The sequence below is a fragment of the Chlamydomonas reinhardtii genome, chromosome 6 (genome assembly GCF_000002595.2).
Source record: "Chlamydomonas reinhardtii strain CC-503 cw92 mt+ chromosome 6, whole genome shotgun sequence".
NCBI lineage: Eukaryota > Viridiplantae > Chlorophyta > Chlorophyceae > Chlamydomonadales > Chlamydomonadaceae > Chlamydomonas > Chlamydomonas reinhardtii.
Genome location: NC_057009.1, coordinates 4,992,070 through 5,016,326, shown reverse-complemented (window position 1 = coordinate 5,016,326; position 24,257 = coordinate 4,992,070). Strand labels below are relative to the sequence as shown.

At 61.9% G+C, this 24,257-nt stretch overlaps 5 protein-coding genes across 7 annotated transcripts; 2 read left to right on the top strand and 3 right to left on the bottom strand.

Annotated features, from left to right (window-relative positions):
• The first annotated feature begins 31 nt into the window (after nucleotides 1-31).
• On the top strand, nucleotides 32-3,302 carry CHLRE_06g280200v5 (uncharacterized protein). The gene is made up of 6 exons (XM_043063244.1): nucleotides 32-205; nucleotides 414-504; nucleotides 702-792; nucleotides 1,015-1,081; nucleotides 1,224-1,348; nucleotides 1,498-3,302. The coding sequence occupies exons 1-6, from the start codon at nucleotides 85-87 to the stop codon at nucleotides 2,446-2,448; spliced, it is 1,446 nt and encodes a 481-aa protein (XP_042923950.1). The 5' UTR covers nucleotides 32-84; the 3' UTR covers nucleotides 2,449-3,302.
• A 457-nt stretch (nucleotides 3,303-3,759) lies between these two features.
• CHLRE_06g280150v5 (uncharacterized protein) lies at nucleotides 3,760-6,311 on the bottom strand. The gene is made up of 8 exons (XM_043063243.1): nucleotides 6,126-6,311; nucleotides 5,979-6,020; nucleotides 5,576-5,741; nucleotides 5,252-5,337; nucleotides 5,073-5,115; nucleotides 4,790-4,871; nucleotides 4,489-4,558; nucleotides 3,760-4,374 (listed from the first exon to the last, which is right to left on the bottom strand). Exons 1-8 carry the CDS (start codon nucleotides 6,231-6,233, stop codon nucleotides 4,276-4,278), a joined length of 696 nt encoding a protein of 231 aa, XP_042923949.1. The 5' UTR covers nucleotides 6,234-6,311; the 3' UTR covers nucleotides 3,760-4,275.
• Nucleotides 6,312-6,360: 49 nt separating this feature from the next.
• On the bottom strand, nucleotides 6,361-8,461 carry CHLRE_06g280100v5 (uncharacterized protein). Its single transcript, XM_001695258.2, has 6 exons — nucleotides 8,135-8,461; nucleotides 7,877-7,976; nucleotides 7,643-7,751; nucleotides 7,421-7,462; nucleotides 7,152-7,265; nucleotides 6,361-6,956 (listed from the first exon to the last, which is right to left on the bottom strand). Exons 1-6 carry the CDS (start codon nucleotides 8,259-8,261, stop codon nucleotides 6,738-6,740), a joined length of 711 nt encoding a protein of 236 aa, XP_001695310.1. The 5' UTR covers nucleotides 8,262-8,461; the 3' UTR covers nucleotides 6,361-6,737.
• Nucleotides 8,462-8,569: 108 nt separating this feature from the next.
• CHLRE_06g280050v5 (uncharacterized protein) lies at nucleotides 8,570-18,517 on the top strand. Its single transcript, XM_001695377.2, has 19 exons — nucleotides 8,570-8,809; nucleotides 8,943-9,197; nucleotides 9,386-9,456; nucleotides 9,687-9,746; nucleotides 9,866-9,980; nucleotides 10,112-10,373; nucleotides 10,517-10,641; nucleotides 10,766-10,947; nucleotides 11,169-11,492; nucleotides 11,685-11,873; nucleotides 12,027-12,179; nucleotides 12,278-12,505; nucleotides 12,648-12,788; nucleotides 12,938-13,189; nucleotides 13,329-13,439; nucleotides 13,575-14,067; nucleotides 14,271-14,465; nucleotides 14,681-15,049; nucleotides 15,215-18,517. Exons 1-19 carry the CDS (start codon nucleotides 8,806-8,808, stop codon nucleotides 17,269-17,271), a joined length of 5,586 nt encoding a protein of 1,861 aa, XP_001695429.2. The 5' UTR covers nucleotides 8,570-8,805; the 3' UTR covers nucleotides 17,272-18,517.
• A 10-nt stretch (nucleotides 18,518-18,527) lies between these two features.
• Nucleotides 18,528-20,869, bottom strand: CHLRE_06g280000v5 (uncharacterized protein). 3 transcript variants are annotated; one of them, XM_043063241.1, is made up of 4 exons: nucleotides 20,523-20,869; nucleotides 19,879-20,242; nucleotides 19,528-19,583; nucleotides 18,528-19,173 (listed from the first exon to the last, which is right to left on the bottom strand). In XM_043063241.1, exons 1-3 carry the CDS (start codon nucleotides 20,553-20,555, stop codon nucleotides 19,558-19,560), a joined length of 423 nt encoding a protein of 140 aa, XP_042923947.1. In that variant the 5' UTR covers nucleotides 20,556-20,869; the 3' UTR covers nucleotides 18,528-19,173; nucleotides 19,528-19,557. The 3 variants fall into 3 exon arrangements, with proteins under 3 accessions (XP_042923947.1, XP_001695309.1, XP_042923948.1); XM_001695257.2 differs by lacking the exon at nucleotides 20,523-20,869 and having other exon boundaries at nucleotides 18,528-19,353; nucleotides 19,879-20,427; XM_043063242.1 differs by lacking the exon at nucleotides 20,523-20,869 and having other exon boundaries at nucleotides 19,879-20,427.
• Nucleotides 20,870-24,257: the final 3,388 nt, after the last annotated feature.

Here is a 24,257-nt window from a genome sequence, read left to right as displayed (position 1 = left end):
AAGCCTTAAATTATTACTGCTTGCATCATCGGCATTTTTAATGCTGGGGAGGTTGATCGTGTAACATACTGAAAGCGTTGCAACATGGACTCAGACGAGGAGAACGAACCCAGGAACGAACTGAGGCGTCCCCAGCGGGTCCAGGTCGTGCCCACGCTGAAAGAAATCACCATTAATGTGTTGGGTCGCTTCAGGCATTGTCTAGGTGAGTCCCAGCCCCGACCGACGGTTGCATGTATACTTATGCCGGCGTCCTGCTGGAAGTTTTGGCATGCTGCAGGGTGGGGGCTTTTGCATATGATCAGATGATGCAGTTATGGGCATCCTGGGTTTCCGGAGCTCGCTCCCCACTGTTGCCAACCCGCCCCCTATGTCGGGTACCACTTTTGTTGCTTGCTGCTTGGCGGCCACAGGCGACATCGGGTGGGTTGACCCGGAGTCGCTGCGGGCGCTCCTCTGGCACTGCAACGCAGAGCAGCTTGCGATGGTGGAGGACGAAACACGGTGAGAGCTCTCCAGGTGTCAGGCGGCTCCAACAATCCACCACACCGCACCACCATCCACCAACCCTGATAAAGGGCCAGGCCCTTGGCCAGGCCTGTCCTTGTGCTGACTTTAGGGGGCTCTCACACGTGGGAAGCCAACTCAGTCGGCAGCACCTTCAAAGTCAGCCTGTTCCCTGCATTTTGTACCAACCGCAGCACTGGCAGTGACCGGGACCTGGAGTGGTACACGTGGCACCTGTGGCGGCGGCTCATGGAGGCCGACTTGGGCTCCACAGCCAAACTGGAGGTGGGCAGTGGGGGCAGCCTCTGCGTCCAGACTCCAGCGAAAGGCGTCACAACCCTTACCAGGGCAGCCTTAGTCCCGCATGGGGAATTGAAGATACCTGCAAGTGTTGGGCTAAGTGCACTGTACCAGCAGCTCACGGTGGATTGGCTTTCCGGACAGCTTCACTGGTTCTGCTGACTGTGAGTGGCTGTCATCGGCACCTTTGTGCGCGCCGGGCTGCAGGTGCCACAGCTGGAGAGTGAGCCGCCGCCGGACTACACACACCCGCGCGGCGTGACTGGGGATCCTGGTGAGCGCGGGCCGCCTTATCGGCGCCGCGGCAACAAACCGCTGTGCAGCCCTCTTGCCTGACAATGAGACCAAGGACGTCCTAGCAGTGGACAGAGAGATACACCGTGAAATTTCTGTACCGGTACCGTCACTTCCGGCAGGTGACTACCGCACGCTATACGCGCGGCGCAAGGCGGAGATGGAGGAGCGCGCCGCCGCCGCCAAGGAGCGCATTGCCGCCGCCTACCAGCTGGCCAACCAGGACCGCGAGAGCCGCAAGGCCAAGGTGCGGGAGCGCACACCATCACCCCTTCCACCTCCCCGCTTTCCGGAGGATGGCGTGGCTGTACATGCAACCGCTGTTTAATTAGTCATCGTTGCAAGTCTCCGCTCGACACTTAACACAGTTACTACCGTTCTGCTCATGCCCCGCAGATGATTGACAAGCTTGTCCCCAGCAAGCGAACACGGACCCTGGCGCCCGCGCGCACCTCCGGCGGCCGTGGGGCCGGTGCCGGCGGCTCGGCCTCCGCCTTCCTGCACAAGCCCCGGGCCGATAGCCGCAGCAGCGTGCTATCCAAGCCCGGGGCGCAAGCCAAGCTGCTGAAGGAGCTGGGGTTGGTGCGGCCCGCCCCACGGCCTGCCACCAGCGTGCGTGTCATTCACACGCAGGCACCGGCGCCGCCTGTGTCCGCCGCCGCTACGGGCCGCAGCAGCAGCCTGGCCGGCGCGGCGCTGCTAAACCGAACGACCGGCGGCCAGCTGGGTCAACTGGGCAAGGCGGCGGGCGGCGGCAGCGGCAGCGGCAGTGGAAGCGGCAGCGGCAGCGAGATCGTGCCGCCGCAGCTACAGCAGGTGGCAGCGCGTCAGGCGGCCGTGGCGGCAGCACGGGCCGCCGCGGCGTCAGCTCCGACGTCGTCTGCTAGCCCTTCCAGTGGCATGACGGGGTTTCGCTCCTATTCGCACCCGCAATCCGCCAGCCCCACTCCAACAGCAGGCAGCAAGCGGCCCGCACCAGACGCAGCCGGCAGCCAGCTGGCCAGCAAGCTCTCTCGTCCGCGGTCGGGGCAGGGATCAAGCGTGGCGTCAGGAAATGGGGCGGGGCCTGCGAAGCCGGATCCCCGCGTTATGTTTCCCCGCCAGGCGCCTCCCTCGTCATCGCCCGGGCAGAGCAAGTTTGCTGTGCCTACGGCACGAAACACGCTGGCATCGATTGGGCCGCCCACGATACCGCCGACCAAGCCATCCACTGGCGTGCACAGGGCGAGTGACGGCACCAAGCCGCCGCCGCGAGTGGCGGCTGTGGCTGGTGGCGGCCGGGCGGGTGGGGGCGGCGGTGGGGGAGCCGCAAGAGCAGGTGGGTTTAAGCCCACGGATGACCTGTGACCCTGACATCTACGGCGTGGCGTGGCGTGCAGGTGTGATGACCCAAGGCGAAACTTTGCAGGCGTTAGAGGTTTTGGGTAGTAAGATGCAGGACGTCATGCTCAGGCACCCAGGTTGACACAGGTAGGCCAGGAACCGAAGTTGTGAGACACGCAGCATGTACGACCATGCGCAGGCTAGCCAGGCCAAAGGGTGGACAAAATTACGGACTTGCATGCAGCGTATGCCGTGACTTTGGAAGCTACGAGCGCGGATCGCGCGCGAGACGTGGGGGAGCGGGGCATTCCGTTTGTCATGCGGCGAGTTGTCCGCGGAGGAAAGCCGGTGGGTGCTCAAACTCGATTGTTCATGCATTCGTGCAAGCGCGGCTGTGGTGTGCGGTCGGCTGACCGCCGTGCAGCGGCAGGGCCACGAGCGTAGGTCTCGTGCAACTTTGTATATATACTTGAGTGGGGCTGAAGCGGTGTACTGGCATGATGATAAGCCAGGTAGACAGTCAGGGAGGAGTGGGTCAAGCAGGAGGTGTGTGGTGGGACAGTGGTAAGGCAAGTTGGTAAAGTCCCTTAGGGTGCAGCGGATAGGTCAAGCAGGAGGTGTAGGGATTCACGGAAGGAGACGAAGGTGTTGCAGCGACTAGAGTTAGGCAGGATGCTCTCTGCAGATTGGAGATAGTTGGAGGTTGGAATGAGTGTGAAGCAGTGGGGCCAGGCCCGCGTGTTGCGGTGTTGGATAGCTCACTAGAGCTGTGACGAGGCGCGTTGGATTGCTGTGAGGCAGATGCTCGCTCCTTGTAGCTGTGACGAGGCGCGTTGGATATCTTACGGATAACACATCTCTTGTAAGCGCAATACGTTGCAGCGCTGAAGTCCGCACCGTTGCTCCTCTACCAGCACACGGTACGGACAAGGGGTGTCAGCTTTGTACAGCTGGAAAATGGGCTGAGCCCCATGAAGCGCAAGGGATGTGACGATGGGCACCGGCGACATGAACAGCACCCTTGCAAGCCCATCCAGCGGGACTGGCCACTATGCCAACGCCGTGCCGAGGCACCGACATGCCCTGTCCCCGCCACGCCACGCCACCTTACCCACGCCACTTCACGGTCCATGATATCCCAAATGCACCTCACCCACATCCCACTCAAGCACCGCAAACGGCTAGCCGGGCTCGGGCGCGGGATCCCGGGCCGCGACACATTTAAGGCTCGGGGACGCATGGTTTGGCTGTTGCAAACAATTTCGACATTCTTGCCCCAAGACGCTTGTCGTCGACATGTTTTGATACATGGATGTAAGATATTTAGGGGCCGAGAGCTATACTCGCGGACTGAAGAAAGTCAAGATGTCCATGGACTCACGAGGTCGCTTCTCGCTCCGGCCGAGTTTTCCCTGCCGCCTATTTTTCTACAATAGGGAATAGCAATTAATAATACGTGGCACTCGCGGTTTGCGCCAGTTTGGCACTTTTTGTCGACGCAGGCAGGCACGCAGGCAGGCAGGCAGGCACGGACAGGGGCAATCCTGGGGGGTTTCGCCCCCCCCTGGATCGCTTCGCTCGGGGGGCTCAGCCCAAAAACTTGGTCATTCAAGCAATCGCATTTAGACAGTCCAGATTGCATGTATCTTCACCCGTCTACATCAGCGTCAATACCAGCATTTGCTTCACCATGCCTGACGTGTCCACGACCCAGGCATGTCCGTTCGTAACCTGTACACCTTTGCCACTGCCTATCACCTCTCCCCGGGGCCAAGCGCCCCGGCTGGCCCGCTGCCGTCCAGAGCTTATTAGGTAAACGCCATCGGCGTCCGCATCCAACCCGGAAACACCTCACGCGCGGAAGCTCTCCACCGTCTGCTTGAGGCTGCCCTCCAGCTTGCCCCACTGCTTCTCGTTGGCGCTGGTGATGAACAGATAAGCCAGGTCACCCTGCCGAGTTGTGTGAGAGGCACAACCAAACACGCAAGGGGGCAAAAGCATCAGAAACAAGTCTGGCGGTCTGCAAGCTGCATGCGCGCTATGGTAGACACAGCCGTGCCTCACCTTGACAGTGCAGGCCGTGAACGAGTGGCCGCCGACCTTGGCGTAGGGGGCGTTCAGCTCGTAGTAGTAGCTACGGGCATAGTGTAGGGGCAGAGCGCGTCAGCATCAGGAAGCACCAGTACCTAAACCTGCAAACTGCTGCCCCCGCCCATGCCACGCCTAGTTCCGCACGTCCCTACACAAGAGCAAATGGGACTGCTGTCCCCGCGTCGGCCGCCTGGCGCTGACAGCCACGCGGCCCTAGGCCTCTCTCCCACCCGCCCGCCCTTGCCGCCTGCCGCCGCCTGCCGCCGGCACTCACTAGGTGAGGCCGTCATCCAACGTCTTGCTGGTGCCGGACACCAGTGCATCCTCGTCCAGGTAGGTGCCGGTGATGTAGTTGCCTGAGGGCAGAGGAGAAGGGTGTGGAGGGAGAGGGTCAGGACACGCATGGCACACCTACTCAACGCCCACACTCGGCCATTGCCACATCCGCTAGTAGGGCCTTTATGCTATGTGGTTGCGTCACTTGCGTGCCCATGCCCACATAACCTGCCCGCCGGTGCAAAGATGTAGCTGTAATGCCACATGCCGGATTTACTCACCCACACGCTGCAGCAGCTGCTCCGGCGTGCCTAGGTCCTCAACCTGTGTTACATCCGGGCCACATACCGGTATGGGAGGGGCACGGTCACCGGCACATGTGGGCAAAAGCCGGCACCATCGAAAACGCACGCCGTCTTCCAGCTCGGACACATGCATCACCCATTAGCTGCGTGCGCACCTTGATGTTCTTGCGGGGTGTGAGCTTCTGCAGCGGCGCCACGATCAGCTCCACACGCCCGCCCGTGGTGCCCTCAAAGATCACCTCTGCAGGAGCAGGCAGCGACACCCAACCGCACAACAACAGCCAGTCAGCTCTCCGGCACAGCAACTCCAGTGGGCGCGAGCACCCTGTGCCGCGCCGTTCCGGAGCCGTCGCTAGCTGTGTGCCGCAGCAGAGTTGACAGCTGTGCGCATGATGTGCAGCGTCCACTCAACCGGCTGGTGCCCTGTGTATGCCCGTACCCGCAACGCCCCAGCAGCTGCTGCTTTAAAACACACGCACCCGTCCAGGGCTCGTCGCAGCGGGGCTGGCAGTAGTTGCCGGACGCGATGTTGGCGACCTTCTGCTCCACCATCTGGGGCGGCAGCGCGAACTTGTAGGGGTTGGCGGAATCCACAGTGCCGGCACGCAGGGCCGGCGTCTTGGCCTGGGTTGGCACGAACAGCACCTGCAGAGTTTCGGGGCAGGAAAGAAAGGGCATAACGTGTGGGCTTTGAGTTTTCTAGGGCCACGAGTGAGGAGTTGAGTTGGCGCAGGGCGGGAGGGGCAGGCCAGACCAGTGGGCAGGGTTGCAAGGGGCGGGAGTGCAGAGGCACGCGCCGTCACGCACAACCGGCGCCCTCACAGTAACAGCCACGTGGGCAACAAGTCCCCAGCGCTCTCCTGCTTTCGCTCGACCACTCACAAAGTCTGAGATGCCTGCAGGCGGCAGGTAGCTGCCGACGTTCTATGCGCCACCCGAAGCCGCAAGGGCAAGGCCAGGCTGCCCCATCAGAGCCGTGCCGGCCAGCAGGGCAGCGGCGCCCATCAGGGCTTGTCGGCGTGCAATCACAGGCTCAGCGCTGCGCGGCATGGCGCTCGCTGTGACGACCACAGGCATCCGGCATGTCGACGCCCGGTTCGCACGGCTGCACTTGCTGGACGACGACTTAAGCATCATGGTCAGCAAAGGTAGCCAACAGCGAACGTTTGCAACACGAGTTCTGGTTGTGGTGTGGGCTGCGCCGAGCCTTTATGAGCCGATCGTCGGCAAGCAAAGTGACAATAAAACAGGATGGCAACTACTGGGCAGTAACAAGTGACTACAGTGATAATTGATGATTCCAACGCCAAGTCCAAAATGCGCTGTGCATGGGTCCTCGTGTGCGTGTGGCCGCGACGACCCACACCGTCGGCACCAATAGACCCCAGCTTGCGTCCCCCCAGTCCTTCTAGCAGCTCCCACAGCTGGATTTAAACATTTCAATATTATACGCCTCGGCCAACCAGTATATTCCCACGTTCTGGCAAGCGCTCGCTCGCTCCAGCACGCACCCCCTCGTACCCCGCCCCGTCAGGCCCAAGGGCCCCACATCATCGCAACAATCAATTACGCTCACCGTGCCCATACCACATCTATCGATCACTTCACTCACTATCCAAGGAGCTCACTGCACGCACTGTTCTACACGGTCTTGCTGAGCGGGTCCTCAGCCCCGCCCAGCGACTTGGGGGTCACCACCGCCTTCAACGACAGCCCCAGCAGCAGCACGCCGATGAGTGCCACCCCCGCCTGCCAGGCCTGGGTCAGCCGACCCTTGGCCACCGCCGGGTGCGGCAGCGCCAGCTCAATGGTCACCAGCGCCAGCAGCCACGTCAGCAGACCCAGCTGCCGGTGCAGCGCCTGTGGGGGCATCATGCGAAAAAGGCATTAGTCATCCGTGCGTGTGGCCGCTTCAGCGGGGCAGACAGGAATGGCAGTTGGCAGCGATGCCACTCAATAAATATACCCTGCCGCAGCCCGCTATGAGCTTAGTATGTGACTTGCCGCCGTGCTGCCGAAAAATGGGGCAGACAGAGCCCCCCAGTTGGCTCCTACCTTGATGCGAGGCTGCCAGCGCTCCGGGAACTTCTGAATAATGCCCATGCGCCGGAATGACACCAGGCCCCACAGCGGCATCAGCACGCTCAGGATCAGAGTGGCCAGGCCAAACTGCGGCAGCAAACCATGTCGGCGATTCTACTTGAGGCAAATGACGGGGCAAACAGCATATCGCGCATCACGACACGGCGCGTGTGGGGGCATTGGGCGAAGCAAGCTGTAAGAACCAGAGGTCCAAAAGTGCATGCGCATTACACAAGCCGTACCTTGGCATGCAGGCTCATGAAGTGGGGCTTCCCCAACAGGATCTGCGAGTGGCGTCCGGCAAGGGGTCAAGTCACGGGGTGGTGCGGCAATTGCCAATAACGGCTGGCCAGCCACTGGCCGCTGCCCTGCTGCAGACGCATGGGCGCCCTGATCCTCCCTAGCAAAAGGAGAACGCTCCCTTAAGGCCAGGCCTGTACGCCCCACCCCGTATGCGGCCGCACCTTGTTCCTGTAAATGACCCCGAAGCCTATGAGCACGCACACCAGCGCACGAATCTGTAGCAGCGCGTGCGACCAGATCGCCTTGACGCGATCCGGCCCATCAATGTGCCTGGGACAGTTGGAACCACAGACTCAAAGCCAATTGTGAGCGGCAGCTGTGTTTCCCTGCACTGCATCAAACTACAGCGGCACCCGAACCAGTGCAACCTCCGGAACCTCCCACTCTGCACCTGCCTGAAATGGATAGCGGCAATGAGCCCCTCCGTCATGAACACGATATAACCAATGCTCATGAATGCGGGGTGCCATGCGAACAGCGAATTGTCGAAGAGCACTGCGCGAAAGGCGGCAACACATCAGGATGGGGGGTTGCCAGTGCCAGCCGGCATGTGAACAGGCTCGATTTCACCCGTTACCGGTACAGCCCCTGCCTGTCCTGTCAGCACGGGCTTACTCCAAGAGCTGCCCGCTCACATCCTATGGTTCACTCACCAAAGGCTATCGATAGCGCAACCAGGGCAACCGAGGCGTGAAGGGCCAGAGTCAGGCGGTTCACGACACGCTGTGTCCCCGCCTTGGGCCCGACCCCTGCAATAGGGGGTGCGACCCCGCTATACATGATGTTCGCGTCTGTTATGTGCACCTCGGGGCCAAACTCATGTGCTTTATCCAGCCAAGTGGTGGCTATCCAGGCGGAAGCAACCAGTCGTTGCGACAGCTGTTGAAGAGTGTTGGTTGCGCAACCTCCTGGACAGGGTCAATCGGATGTGAGGCAGCGCAGTCTGTTTGCTTTGGAGGGCTTGCGTCAACGTGAGTATTTGGTACTCGTTGGCACCCGGGACCGGAATGAAGCCGCGACCGGAATGGCAGGTCTCAGACCTCCCCATGACCGCCAGGCACAGCGCCATATTTGTGTCGTTATACAGACGAGAACGAGCGCATAGGTAGCCAGCACAGGATAGACTGACTACGCGGAGGGCAAGCCTGACGTGCAGCAGGGTCAACACGGGCTTCTCGCGACTTGTGGACCCCTTGCTACATAGTGGATCTGACTTGACTGTGTCAAACTTACTCTTCTGGAGCCGATTTGAGGGCTTCGTTGCGAGACCCGGACATTTATTGCGCTTACGTCCACGGCGACGTGGCCTGGCAGCTGAGGGAACATGGGTGAGCACTTGAATGCTGTCGAAACGCCAGGGACTGGTTGCTGGCGCAGTGCAAAGCGCCGGGGCTTGGGGGCAAACAAACCTGACTGCTGAACCGGAGCGGACCGGACTTGGCGGGCTTTTGCTTTGCGCAGGAATTCCCAAGTTTTACCGATGGCTCTCCGAGCGGTATCCGCTTCTGAACCAGAAGCTGACGCTGACGGAGGGCCCGCCAGAGATGGACAACTTATACCTCGACATGAACGGCATCATTCACAACTGTACGCACGCCAACCGGAAGGACATTGGCGGCGTGACGGAGGAGGACATGATGTTGAAGGTGTTCGACTATCTGGACAAGCTTGTGCAAATCGTCCGGCCGCAGAAGCTGCTGTTCATGGCCATTGATGGTGGGGAGGGGCGGGTATGTGGGCTGAAGCGTGCCGCGTGCACGTGTCATCGTGGTACCCTCGCCAACAGCACGGCGAACAGGTGACCGTGACGGGGTTCCTGTGTCAGCTGACTCTCGTCTTGGATGCCCTCAAAATGGTCGACTGCGTGTCCTTGCTTGACTCCGTGTCCTTGCTGGCATGCTCAGGTGTGGCCCCCCGCGCAAAGATGAACCAGCAGCGATCACGCCGTTTCAAGTCCGCTATGGAGCGGCTCAAGGTGGGAGGCAGCGGCGCGGTCGTGGTGTACAGGGTGTCAGGTCAGGGCGGCACAGCTGCCTCCAGCTAGTCGGAGGGCAGGCCGCCTACTAAGGTAGCGGGTGGCAGCCAGCCGGCCTGCTTTGTTAGTTGGCACACTTACCAGGCCGTTACGCACTGCTCCCGGAGCTACAATCCTTCAGACCATCTCTTAAGCGTGCATGCACATACGTGTGGCGCTTGGCAACGCAGAATGAGGAGGAGCAGCGGCGCAAGGGCGAGGTGGTGCCGGACGACGCGTTCGATTCAAACGTGAGGCCACTCAACCTTATGAGCTCATACAGAGGGCAGGCATTTGCAAAACAGCTGCATTCACAATCACATAATTGACTTACCACGGCATTACCCTCTTCGCATTGTACCATCCATAGTGCATCACGCCCGGCACCGAGTTCATGGCACGGCTGGGCAAGCACCTGCGGTTCTTCATCCGCCGCAAGATGGCGGAGGACCCCCTGTGGCAGAAGCCCAACGTGGTCTTCTCAGGTAGAAACTAGACTGAAGTTTTGTAGCAGTGCGACCGTAAGTCTGGCGCGATCAGTACCCTTCAGCGGCGTTGGTACCACGCATGCGTGTGCCTGACTGCTGCATGCGCGCCGCCGCTCTGGGCCGCACAGGCCACGAGGTGCCGGGCGAGGGCGAGCACAAGATCATGGAGTACATCCGCTGGGAGAAGCGGCAGCCCAGCTACCAGCCCAACCAGCGCCACTGCATGTACGGCCTGGACGCGGACCTGATCATGCTGTCGCTGGTGACGCACGAGCCGCACTTCTGCTTGCTGCGTGAGGTGGTGTCCTACACGGGGCAGAACCGCGGGCAGCCGGCGCGCGAGGTGCTGGACAACCCATGCGCCGAGAATTTCATCATGTTTCAGATCGGGTAGGGCAGGGCCCGCTCAGGCTTTGGGGTAATGGATGGATGGGTGAGTGGTGATCGGTGGAGCAGGGCCGCACGGGTTTGGTACGTGTGGTGGTCGGCGGAGGGATACACTGACCTGACGTTGCTTGTGTCCTTACACACAGGCTGCTTCGCGAGTATTTTGAACTGGAGTTTGGCTGCATCAAGCTACCCTTCGCACTGGACCTGGAGCGCATCGTGGACGACTACGTGCTGATGTGCATGCTGGTCGGCAACGATTTCCTGCCTGGTGAGCGAGCCCCGCCGCTGCTCCTGCATGCCACAGAGCTCTATCTGCCGTTGCTATAGAGTAGCCGAGCCTGCCGCAAGCCATGTCCCGACACCCGCCTGCGCGCGCCTCACCCTGCGTGCAGCGCTTCCCACGCTGGACATCGCGGAGGGCGCGCTGAACAAGCTGATGGACCTGTACAAGGAGCTGCTGCCCAGCCTGGGCGGCTACCTCACCTACGCCGGCGAGCTGGATCGCCGTCGCCTGGAGGTGCTGCTGGAGCGGCTGGGGCAGATGGAGCTGGCCACGCTGGAGGAGCGCGCGCAGGTGCGTGTGTGTGTGTGTGTGTGTGTGTGTGTGTGTGTGTGTGTGTGTGTGTGTGTGTGTGTGTGTGTGTGTATGTGTGAAATGGCATCCATCGGACAGGATGGGGGTTTCCCACGCTACAACGCGAGGGGATGTTGATGTACCGGACTGAGGTGTACAGCGGTTTCGCGTGGCCGTCAGCCTTCAAGCATGGCGCCGTGCGGGTCTGGGTGTGTCTGCAGGACGCGGAGTTCATGGAGAACAAGCGCGCGAAGCGGGCGGCGCGCAATGGCGGCGGCGGCGGTGGCAGCGGTGCGCGCGGCACTCCGCACGGCTCCCGCATGCAGTTGGACGAGGTGGACGCGGGCATGCGCTCTCTGGCGCTGTCGCGGGACCCCACGCAGGGCAACCTGCTCAACACGGCGCTGGAGCCTGGAGACGAGGGCGGCGGCGCGGGGCCGGGGCCGGGCAGCGGCGCGGTCCAGTCGGGCCCCACCATGATGAGCCGCGAGGCGCGCGCCATGATGATGTCGGGCCTGGGCGCCGAGGGCCTGCAGATGTGGAAGGTGGGTTGAGGCGGGAGAGTGTAGCCGTTCATGGAGGACGGAGCCGGGGGTTCAGCGGCTACGGGAGTGCGGTGCAATAGCATATGGCATGCCAGTGTGCATCAGGCATTCGTGCACGCAGACCGGGTGCCGTGCTCTCCAAAGCACCTGTACGGATCCTAGAGCCTGAGTGTGCTTTTGCGTGGCCCGCAGGACCGCTACTACACCGAGAAGCTGCACGCGCACACGGCTGAGGAGTGGCGGCAGGTGGTGGAGCACTACATCGCTGGCCTGCATTGGGTGCTGGAGTACTACTACCGCGGCGTGGCGTCCTGGGACTGGTACTACCCCTACCACTATGCACCCATGGCCTCGGACCTGGTCAACCTGGACAGCATACAGGTGCAGGGGGGCGGAGTTGACAGGGGGCGCGGTCGGGCAAAAGCCACGGGAGGGGGCTGGCTGCATTGGTCACGGGGCGGAGGGTGTGGGCCTAGAAGTCATGAAACGCTGCCTTTAACATATGTTGTGCTGGTTGGTGTTGGTTTTCCGCAGGTGGCGTTCGCGCAGGGCACGCCGTTCCGCCCCTTCGAGCAGCTGCTGGCGGTGCTGCCGGCCGCCAGCTGCAAGCTGCTGCCGCCCGCCTTCCGTGTGCTCATGACGGAGCCTGAGTCGCCCATCATCGACTTCTACCCCGACTCCTTCGATGTGAGAAGCAGTCGGAGTTCATTCCATGGTTTGCCTGCCGTACCACGCATGTCGCGCACTTTGACTGAGCTTGCTCCCCATCTGATTCGCTGCCCCAGGTTGACATGGAGGGCAAGCGTGCGGACTGGGAGGGCGTGGTGCTGGTGCCGTTCGTGGACGAGTCCCGGCTGCTTAAGGCGGTGAGCTCGGTCCGCAGCACGCTGCTGTCCGCGGAGGAGCAGTCGCGCAACAAGCTGGGCTCAATCCAGATCTTCCAGTTCAGCCGGGGCACGACGGAGCCCACCTACTGCAAGTCCACCATGCCCAAGCTGTTCAAGGACCTGCAGGTGAGCAGAGAGAAATCATCTGTTACGGTTTGAAACTTGAAGGGAAATGACAAGCAGTCGGCCCTGGGGCTTGGGCATTCGTCAACTCGTGTAGAGATTCACGCCCTGAATCCACTTCCATGAACCTTGTGTGCCGGCGCAGACGTGTAACAGTCGCTGTCTGGAGCGGCCACCGCCGCCTCCGCTGCCGGCGGGCGGCAAGGGCTTCACTCCTCAGCTTGTGGCGGGTACAAAGATCGGGCTCTTCACGCCGCAGGGCATGCCCACACTCAAGTCGCTGCAGGTGAGCTTGCCGTGTTGGTGGCGCTACTGCTTCTGCTGCCCTTGTATACCTTTGCCCGTTTTCCGTAGTCCTTCGCCATCAAAAGCTAGCGCCAGTACTCAAGCGCGATACCCCACCTACATGCGCACGCGCGTCTCTTGCTGGCACAGGTCCGGCCGCAGATGCGCAACGCGGGCGTGAATGTGCTGGGCACGCCCAGCCGCAAGGACAGCCTCATCCTGGGGCTGAAGGACTTGCGCGAGGCGCTGGGCGGCGCCGTGCTCAGCGCGGAGCAGGTGGCCACGTCGGGGCTGCTGGGCTCGCGCGCCTACATCAACTGGCCTTACCTGCAGGAGGCACGCGTAGTGCGCGTGTCGGACCGCGCCGGCCAGGCGTTCTACGACACCAAGGGCGCCATTAAGGTGTGCAGCCCCGCAGAAGCTGCCCTGTAGTCGTTGCTAGCCGCTATGCACGTGGGGACGGCGAGCATGTGTGGGCGCTGCTTATCACGCACATGCCATGGCCCATGGCTGAGCGCTGTGTGGTATGCGGTGCCCGCAGGTCCAGAAGTGGCAGCAACACGAGGCGCAGCGCTGGGAGACGGACGCGGGCATGCTGACCGCCACATTCCTCACCAAGTTTGGCATCGACGTGGGCCGCGTGGACCTGGTGGTGAGTGCCAGGGGCCGTCACGCCTGGCGTGTGCATGGATGGAGTAGGGCGGTCTTGTGTGACTTCTACACTTGGTGCTACATTGCGGCAGCGGCTTTACCCCTTCGTTCCTCTCGACTGCCCTGGCACAAACAGGTGGGCGTCAAGGTGTGCCTAGGCTACGTCCGGCACAGCGACGGCACCATCGAGAAGACGTACGCCAAGGAGGAGCAGCAGGTGCCGCTGCAGGCAGTCATCCGGCAGCGGCCGCAGCAGGCGGCGGCGGGAGCGGCCGGCGCGGCCGCCGCCGAGGACACGCCTGCCTTCCCTGAGCTGCACGAGGGCAACCAGGTGGTGTTCCTGGGCAAGCACCACTACGGCTGCATGGCCGTGGTGCTGTCCGACCTGGGCAAGAGCCTGAGCGTCAAGCCGGCCGGCAAGGGCAAGGGCGCGGCCGCTGCCAACGGGCACTACCGCATCCTGGTGCAGCCCATCACGGAGGCGGCCGGGCAGCAGGCGCTGCGCTCCGCCAAGCGCGTGGTGGAGCGCTTCGCGGTGAAGTACTACACCAGCAGCGACGTGGCGCACCGCGTGGGGATCACGCCGCGCCTGCTGGGCCGCATCACCGGCAACATGTGGGGCCGCGACGGTAAGAGCCGTCCTCCTGAGCCGCACCCTTGGCTGCTTGTGTCACTCAAGCAGGCGAGAAGCCTGGATGACGAGTGGACTGCGCAGGCGGTACTGTTCTTGCAACCAATTTAGCGCTGCTCATGCCTGCACCTCTCCGTCCATGGGAATTTTTCGTTGGGCTCGGGCATTACCCCCCCCCCCCTGCGCCCCCTTGCTGCCCAGGCGACGACCGCTACGACCTGGGTCTGGCCATCAAGACCTCGTCGCGTGACGTGTGCGTGCCCGGCTTCAGCCAGCCCACCGAGGACGGCAACGGCTGGACCTACTCGGCGGCCGTCATCACCATCCTGCAGGAGTACCGAAAGACGTACGACTGGCTGTGGGCGTACCTCATCAAGACGGAGAATGAGGGCTTGGGTAAGTGTACCGTACTCGTCGGCACCGAGCCGCCAACCCGGTCCTTCAGCAGCTCGCCGTGTCCATGAGCCTGACCGTCCCTTTTTTGCCCCCTGATGTTGAGCACAACCTTAGACGGCAGCGACTGCCAAACACCCGGATGCTTTTCCCCTGGCAGTTTCTGATCCTCCCTGCCCATGGCCCTGCCACTGCTCCCTCCTCTCCAACCGCCTCAGGCGACATCCGCCTGGACCAGGTGCTGGGCGGCATGAGCCCCACGCAGCGCAAGGACAAGGTGCGCGAGCTGACGGAGTGGATCAAGTCCACGCCGCTGGCCAAGCGGCCACTGGTGAAGCTGGGCGTCCAGATCCTGGCGGACGAGGGCGTCAAGGTGCTGCAGACCACAGTCACCCCTGTGCCCGCGCGCCCGCCGGCCGCCGCCGAGTACGAGAACGTGCCGCCGGCGCTGCTGCTGCCGCCGTACACGCCCGGACCCGACACCGTCAAGTTGGCGGTGCAGGGCGGCCCCTTCGAGCTGGGCGACCGCGTGGTGTGCGTCAGCAGCAAGGGCTCGCCGCCCTACGGCTTGCGCGGCACAATTATTGGTGAGCGTCGCTGGTGTACATTGGATGCCACATTCGCTTCTCCGGCTTGCAGCTAGGATACGGGGTACGCGGGAAGCGAGGCTGGTAGATCTGCACGCATGATCCGGTGTTGAAATAGCGCTTACTGACTGCATGACTTGCTGTGCCGCATGCCTTGCCGCACAGGCGTGTACGAGGAGGCGTGCGAGGTGGTCTTCGACGAGGAGTTTGGCGGCGGCTCCAACCTTGGCGGCCGCGTGAGCGGCAAGAGCGGCGCGTTCGTGCCCAAGGACCTGCTGCTGGGCGTCAACAAGGCCGCCGACATCCACCTTCAGAAGCACGAGATGCCGCGCCAGCAGCAGCCCGCTAAGCCCAAGGCTGAGCAGGCCGCGGGCGCTGCAGGTGGCGGCGGCGGCAAGGGCGGACAAAAGAGCACTGTGGCGTCACTGGCGTCGGGGAAATGCGTGCCGGCGTCGGTCGCACCCTCGGCGCCGGCGGCGCCGCCTGCGCCGTCGTCCAAGCTGCTCGGCGCGGCCATGCGTACGGCATCCGGGCAGCTGCCGACTGTGGCAGCGCCTGCTCCACCAGACGCTGGCGCTGGTGCGGGCAAGGTGCTGCTGGAGAAGCTGACTGCCGGCTCCCGCTCCAGCTCGGCCGACAACGGGGCCGCTGCCGCCCAGGTCGCGGCTGCGGCAGCTGCTGGTGCCGCCGCCGCAGTGGCTGGTGAAAAGCCGGCTGACGCCGTGGGCTCGCTGGCGGCGCTTCAGAAGCTGGTGCCCAACGCGCGCGTCGGGCAGCCCACAGGGCTTTCTCCCACAGCCCCACCGCAGGCACAGCCTCAGCCCCAGCCGCCGCAGCCGCCCCCGCACATGATGGCGCCGCAGCCGCAATATGGCCCGCCCCCGCCGGGCATGTACCCGCTGCCTCACCCTGGCGCTATGATGCCACCGCACGGCATGATGCCGCCGCCGGGCGCACCGTACGGACCGCAGGGCCCCTACGGACCGCCACCGCCGGGCATGTACGGGTATCCGCCGTACGGACCACCGCCCATGGGAGGGCCGATGGGGCCCGGCCCCATGGGCCCACCGATGGGCATGCCCATGCCCATGGGGCCCGGCCCCATGGGGCCGCCTGGCATGATGATGCCGTCGCCGGGCATGCCCTACGGCGCCATGCCGCCGCCGGGGATGCCCTATGGTGCCATGCCACCACCGCCGCCTCACATGATGGCACCGCCGCCGCACATGGCGCCAGGGCCACAGTCGCCTCGCCCGCCGGCCCAGGCTCCAGCGCCGCCGGCACCGGCGCAGCAGCAGCAGCAGACGCCTCCGGCACCGCAGCAACAGCAGCAGCAGCAGACCCGCGGCAAGGGCGCTAATGGCGGCCGCACGGCGCAGAATGGCAACGCCGCCCAACAGCAGCAGCAGCAGCCCAAGGGCGGGAACAGGTCAGTCGGTGGCGCGCAAGCGCCCGGTGCTGGGGCGGAGCCAACGCAGCCATCCACCGCTGCGGACACTCCCGCGCCGACGGCAGCTGCGCGGGGCACCGCCGCCCCCACACCCGCGGCCGTGGCCCAGCCTCCAGCGCCGGCGCCCAAGTCCCACCCCATCGACTTCAACAGCCCCATGCAGAGCTTCGACGAAGGCGATGAGGCGGTGGCGGCCATGGTGGCCCGCATCAAGGCCAACGGCGCCGCACAGGCGTCACGGCCGGGCGTGGCGGCGGCTGCCCGGCAGGGCGGCTCGCACGGCGCCAGCCCCGCTCGCCAGCACGGCACCGGCAGCGGTGTCGATGAGGACGGCAAGCCTGGCAGCAGCTTCGGCAAGAGCGCCAAGTTGCCGGAGGCTGACGGGCGCGGGTTCCGGGGGCGCGGCAAGCCCGCGCTGCCACCCGCCGGTGTCGGTGCTGCCGGCGCACCGCCGGCTCCCGGCAGCGCGGCGGACTTCGGTCGCCACTCGCTGGACGGCATCCAGGCCGGGGCTGCCCTACTGCGGTCGCTGCAGGCGCCTGGGGCGGCCGGTGCCGGCCCGAGCAACCTGGCTCCGCCGGCAGCTGCTCCTGCGGCGGCGGCTCCCTCGGCGGCGGCGGTGGCGGCAGCGGCAGCTCCGCCCCCGCCTAACCCGGGCGCGGCGCTGCTAATGAAGCTGCAGGTCGCTGCCGCGGCGGATGCCGCCAGGGCACAGTCGTTCGACAGCGGCGCGGACCTGCTGAAGGAGCTGAAGCAGGGCCCCAAGGGATAAGGCATGTGCCGCGGCTGTCCGGCGGGTCTGTTGCGCGATAGTTGCTGGATTCGCCACGGTCTTTGAATGCACAGTGCCCAGGCGTGTCCGGGTATGCGGCGTGCAGGTTTCTGCGTGCATCGCCGCCTCCGATTCGGGGTTTACCGTCGTCAACTCAACTGTTGTTTTGGTATGTGAAACTGAACCGAAATGGCTTTGCCTAAAGTCGATTGTGTGAACCCGTTGGGCGTTGTCAGGATGTGACGTGCGTGTCAACTCCGTTACGTACTCAGGTTGGTTGGTTAGGTGTGTGCACACTGGTGCTGTCGCAGCATTCATTGGCGTACGGTATGTGGTTTGGTTCGATTGATGCTCTGTGTCGCTTTCGCCGTTCACGTTTGATGTCTCGGCGCTATCCGGGGAGCACCAGCAGCAGGGGGTCGGCAACGTTGGCACCTGGCGAAACACTGCACCTTACAGGGATCTGGCGGGTTTAGGCTTGGCTGGGAGCTCACTAATGGTAGAGTCGCACGACTAATTAAGGATGAACAAACAGCAGCTGGGGTTGCAACTGTAACATACATGATTACTGTCAGTGCGTGTGCGTGCAACATGGTGTCTGTCTGTCTGAGCAACCTGCTGGCATACTGGCACAACCCGCGCCCTCATGGCCAATGCCGTCACTGTCGGTGAATTGCATGCGGTTGCTTGATGCACGCTGTTGCTGGGGTCAGCTTTGGAACGCGCCATGGAGGAAAGGACATACTTCATTCGCGATCGTCATAACAGGCAACATGCTGCGCTGACACGCGACTCAGTCACAGCGCTGACTCGGTCTTACATACGCACAACTATTGGGTGGTCCACGCCTGAATGGACGCCACACACGGCACCTGAAACAACGTGTACCTACTCAAACACAAGCACAGTTGGCATGGACACTACCACCAAAACGTCCAAACTCTCGCCTGCCACACAAACAAACTGCTTGCCGCCGTACTTACAGGTGGTCCTTGGCGACATGCTCGTGCGCTAGTGCGGTTTGCTGTACGTTGGTGGGGCTTTGGCGGGCTTGGGCTTAGCTTCGACTCGCTGTGCAGTTGCCGAGACACGCTTTACGCGAAGACCTGTTGCACGGTTGTGGAAGGTCGGTAGCCAACTGGGGGGAGGGTGGTTTCCTTTCGGGCCGGAGATGGTCCCTCTTGACCTGGGTGCACGGGCACCCTTGCTTGGTCGGATTGTCCCTTCTTTGTAATATCGCAACCATACCATGCGTGGTCATCTATATCAACTGCAAGCCCACCTCTCTCTCGCACCCGGCAGCCTGAGGACAGAAACCCATACTAGCCAGACCGGCACGTGAGGCGGGGAAAAGAATTACTGTACAACCATCCGCCGCCCATCTACAAAATCCGCACGATGCCAGCAGTGGTTGTTGGGGCTAGCAGGCAGCATAGGAGGAAACCCGCCACACCGACAAACTGCTTGCCGTATTTACGGGTGGTCTTTGGCGAAGTGCTCGCCTACCCAGGAACACGTCTGCACTGTCATACGGTGTGCATCTAGAGTAAGGCCCATATCATGCTTTGTCAGGCAGCCTCTGCAAAAAACCCCATGTGTTGAGGTGCGGAAAAACAATTACTGTACAGCCATATAACGCTCATCTACAAAACATGGTATCGAAGCAGTTGTGGAGTGCGAGTGGTGCAGATACAGCGGGCGGCTTCCTCCACCTGTGCCTGCATTCTACAGCTCGAACGGGTTGGCGATTGCAGCCAGCACCCGCTCCTCTGCACTGTTCCCCGGCTCATTGAACATAATCCGCAGCAGCTGCCGTGCCTTAAGCGGCGCTACTGCAGGCCAGCGAAGGCCCATCAGTTCTTGTCCATGCGGCATGCAGGTGGCGTTGCTCGTGGCTCGCTCCTGGGCTTTACAGCAGGGCACACACCGACCAGGTGCAATGCTAGGCGTCAGCAGGTCCGGGTTGTAACCAAAGCAAAGTGATGCGCTTCAGGCGAAGTGCGCCTTCGCCAATGTGCACTTCTCCGCCCGCGCCAGAGCGGTGCCGTCTCCGCGACCTGCCGGACGTGCATCTCGCAGGTCCTGGTCCGCCACCGCATGACACAAGGCAGTCAGTGTCGGCAATATCAGGGGGAGGGGACAGAAAGGTGCCTCGACGTGCCGCCACGGCCGCCACCGCCGCCACGGCCGCACGCCCGCACGCCCGCACGCCCCATTTATGATCGGCCATAAGACCGCTTGAAAGCATGGACCTACCGGCTGCCGCATAGGCTGCCGCCTGAAGACTTAGTCCGCCTTGCCTTCCATGCGACCTGTGTCAGATTACAACGCGGTACAGGCGCGTGCCGTCAGATACCGTAAGCTCTCCCGGGATCCGCGGTTGGCGGCACGCATATATCCCTACCAAGCTACCAGATTCAACACCATCCAAGTACCATATCCCCTCTATGCTGCCATCGTCATGGACTCGCTCCCTTCCTGACTGGACTTGCTCCCATAGCCCGGCGTCTGACTCTGCCCTAGCTGCGCTCAGCCCGCATCAGGCATCAGGCATCAGCCCGCGCCGCCCCGAACCTCAGCCAACGCGTTTTATATAAACGCACTTACGCGCCGGAGCAGTCCTCGCGCGGCGCCACTTCTGGTAGTCTTCGTGAAACGCCGCGTCGAACAGCCGCTGCTCGAACCGTGCGCGCTCCTCCGCAAGCTGCCTGAAGAGGCGTTCCTTTTGCACGTCGGCAACGCGGCGCTGCTCCGCCTGCTCCAACTGCTGCTGGCGGCGCTGCTCCGCCTGCTCCAACTGACGCTGGCGGCGCAGCTCCGCCTGCTGCAGGTCGAATTGGTTCTTAACCGACATCAAGCCCATCCCGGCACCAAACACGGTCGCCAGCACGGCCCCTCCGACCAGGATGGCGTCCTTGTTGTCTGCGAGAGCATTTCGATTCGTCTCCCAGCCACTGCGGGTCAGCGACCGCTGCATTTGAGAATGGCCACGCGGAGGGTGCAAGCAGTGACAAGGAGACCCAGAGAACAAGGGTTGAAGGTGTCTGTGGACACACGTTGCAAGCCGGTGAAGTAAGCTATGGTGAGGAGCAGATGCAAACAGCTGCAGCCATTGTGGAGCGAGGGTCTGGCGGTTGTGGATTGGGACTACTAAACTAGCACCTTGGGCTTGGCTTTATTATAAAAATATCCTCAAAAGCTGTTTAGGTAGCGTCTCATGAACTTATGCACATGATACGCCATGAACTTACTTGGCCCTGCTGTGAACGTCGGCGAGGGCCCATGGAACAGGGACTGAAGTTGGCATCAATTTTGACTGCCACCAAGTTATGCGATACAATTCATATCATCACTCTACTTGATCGCTCAGAGCAGCTGCTGCTTTCAAGCAATATTTTTGTGGGGGTCCGGGAGCGTAGCCCCCGGGAAAATTTTGCAAAATTAAGATAGCGTAGGCGTGGATTTTTGCTGTCAGTCGGGTTACGACGGGTTACTGGTGTGATCCGTGGGGTCAGAACCCCGTGGAAGGAGCCGTTGGCAGGCCAGCGGAAATGAGGGGCCAGCATGCCACGCAAGCAAGTATTTAAACGTGTATGGGGGGTTGGTTCGAGTTCGGGGATTCTGGCTTGGGTGCATATGCATAGGCTCAAGGGGCCAGGGCGATGGCGCTAGGCAGCACGATAACGTGTCCTGCTGCATTGGAACGTGGCTGCTGGTGGTGGGGGATAAGGCAGCAACTTCAGCACCGCCTCACTGGGGCCCACCCCCTCCGCTGCCTGCACCGTGCATAACCATTAAGAATGTTGATGCGTTGTCCCAGTGGCTATGTAGCGCCTGCCCTGATGGTGCGCCTCACTATTTCCGCGGTAGTTGCGATTTCGCCACGATCTTTGAATGCACAGTGCCCAGGCGTGTCCGGGTGCGGCGTGCAGGTTGGCTTGCCCCTTCCCCCGAAGGGGGAGGGGCAATAGCCATTGCGGTCGCATCGAGTCCCAGGCGGGGCCCCCTCGGTTATTCCAGTTTTATGTGCAGTTACGTCGGGAAACCCGAACGTAGCCAGAGTTCTTGTGCAAATAATACGCCTTTCAATTTGTCCCAAGCGATGCATAACTTTGCGGAAACGCGAGGAAGACGTAACTAGAGGCGAAGGGATTGGAGGCGTTGGAGGATCCCAGCGCTCGATAGCGCCATCGGGTTGCAATTCTTGTCAGCGGACTTGTATCTCGAGAGACGATGATACCTCAAGGCAATAAACATTTGACAAGACATTGTGGATGCGAGTGATCGGCAGAAGCAGCGACGTCGTTTGCTTCATCTCGATGCATCAGCAGCGCTGAGTTTTGTGGTATCAACGGTGCATACTATCGTGGTGGCAATTTCGCGAAATCGCGGCCCACGGCCTTGGCTCGCCAGCGCGCTTGTGTTCACCGGCGCCTCCCCGCACAGTCCGGGCATTCCTCCCCCCGCACCCCCATCCCACCCCGTTCGCACAACTGCGCGCTGAAATGGACGTTTGGAATGAGCCCATAGCCGGTAGCTCGGCTCAGGGGCTAAGTTCCCGGCATACTTGGCCTTGCAATGGTGCGCAATGGGACAGAGGGGAGGGGATATGCGCTGACTTATCGCAGCGCAGTGGAGATAAGTCTAGTTATTGCGACGTAACTGCCGTGTTGCGTTAGAGTCACGCACGGCGCAGGACGCTCGGGTACGTGCCTGTGCATGGGGCCGAACCGAGCTGGGTCTTGTACGCGTCAGGAGCACACGGCGCCTTATCTGCCGTTGTGCTTCTGTACTGTATTTCGGATCGTCCCTCTGCCGGGACGGTGACCTCAGTGTGTCGCACTTAAACGTTCCCTACATTTCTGGACTTTCTTTGCAATCCTATACCTGGTTCTAACTATACTTGACCATGTATGGACCGAATAAGCGTTTAATATATACTCAGACGGAGTTGCAGCGTTTTGTTGCGCGATCCTGCTCAATGGAACCCCTTAGCTTGATCACGCTCGCTCTCTGATCGTAAGGGAATGCCCTTCGAAGCTTCTCTGGCGCTTTGAACCACGCTTTGGTTCGGGGGCCGCATTCGGGAGCAAATCGGAGCAGAGCGGAGCTTTCAAGCGGAGCAAAGGCGCGCGAAGCGTTGCGGACAAGGCGTTCGGCAAGTCACTGAAAGCAAAAGGGCATGCACAGCTGTGCGGGCGGGCTACTTGCTTGCCATGCGCGGTCCTGCTTGCCGTGCCTTCGTGTCTACCCGTCGCTTTACAGTTCACAGCTTTGTGCAATACCTTTCCACATCTTCCATTGTGCCACCCCCACCTCCCCAAGACCCTCAGGACTTTTGGCGCGGTACTTCTCCTGTCTGCCTATCCAGGCCGCAGGGCCCGCGTGCCCTTGGGGAAAGGGCGTGTGTGCCGTTGGGATCCGGCCTGTGCGCCGCAAGCAACGGGCTTTGCGCCCTTGCCTTATGGACAATGGACGGCATACGTGCCCTTATGATACGGCCTGTGCGCCGCAAGCAATGGGCTCCGCGCCCTTGCTTTATGGACAATGGACGGCATACGTGCCCTTATGATACGGCCTGTGCGCCGCAAGCAACGGGCTCCGCGCCCTTGCTTTATGGACAATGGACGGCATACGTGCCCTTATGATACGGCCTGTGTGCCGCAAGCAACGGGCTCCGCGCCCTTGCTTTATGGACAATGGACGGCATACGTGCCCCTATGATACGGCCTGTGCGCCGCTAGCAACGGGCTCCGCGCCCTTGCTTTATGGACAATGGACGGCATACGTGCCCTTATGATACGGCCTGTGCGCCGCAAGCAATGGGCTCCGTGCCCTTGCTTTATGGACAATGGACGGCATACGTGCCCCTATGATACGGCCTGTGCGCCGCTAGCAACGGGCTCCGCGCCCTGGCTTCATGGACAATTTACGGCGTACGTGCCCTCATGATACAGCCTGTGCGCCGCAGGCAACGGGCTCCGCGCCCTTGCTCCATGGACACTTCACGGCGTACGTGCCCTCATGATACGGCCTGTGTGCCGCAGGCAACGGGCTCCGCGCCCTTGCTTCATGGACAATGCGCCGCGTACGTGTTCTTATGATACGGCCTGTGCGCCGCAAGCAACGGGCTCCGCACCCTTGTTTTATGGACAATTCACGGCATACGTGCCCGTATGATGTGACCTGTGTGCCGCAAGCAACGGCTTCGCACCCTTGCTTTTGGGTAATAGATGGCATACGTGCCCTTATGATACGACCTGTGTGCCGCAAGCAACGGGCCCCACACTCTTGCGTTGTGGATTATAGACGGCATTGAAATGCTTACGTGCCTTCGTTGTACATGCCTTTGCGTTGTGGACAATGTGTGGTCTGAGCGCCACGTTCGGATACGGCGTGTGTGCCGCCAGCAACAGGCTTTGCGCCTCGCATCATGTGTCTTGCGATATGGCCTGTGTGCCGCATGCAATTATGCTGCCTGCCCTGTCGTTATGGACGCTTCGACTTGTTGCGTGCCCTGCTGCGTGCCCTGTCGCAATACGCCTTGAGTGTACCGTGCACGGCAAGCCTGCGCCTCGCTATTGCTTCGTGTTGACAACGGAGCGGGCTTACGTGATCATGCGTCACCCTGTACGTCTTGAGGTCCGCACGCACATCATACTATCACGCGGCACCACCCTTGTAGTTTGGCTGACGCACCCCAAGCCAACCTATATGCATTCGATGTGTGCGCTAGGCCCAAGTGCCGAATTTGTTTTTCCGGATATTTCGCCCTCAGTGAGCGATGTGGAGTTTTGTGCAGTTCGGCCAGCATGCTATGCCCAGCCAATAACAATACCGCATGACGCATAACTATACCGCATGACGCATAAACATGCCTTCGTGCCCTGCACCAGGCATCGGACGCTGTGTCACGCAGTGAGCCCGACCCTGCGCAACCAACATTTTGTTGCGAGATACGGTCGGAGCTGGGATTACAGCCTGCC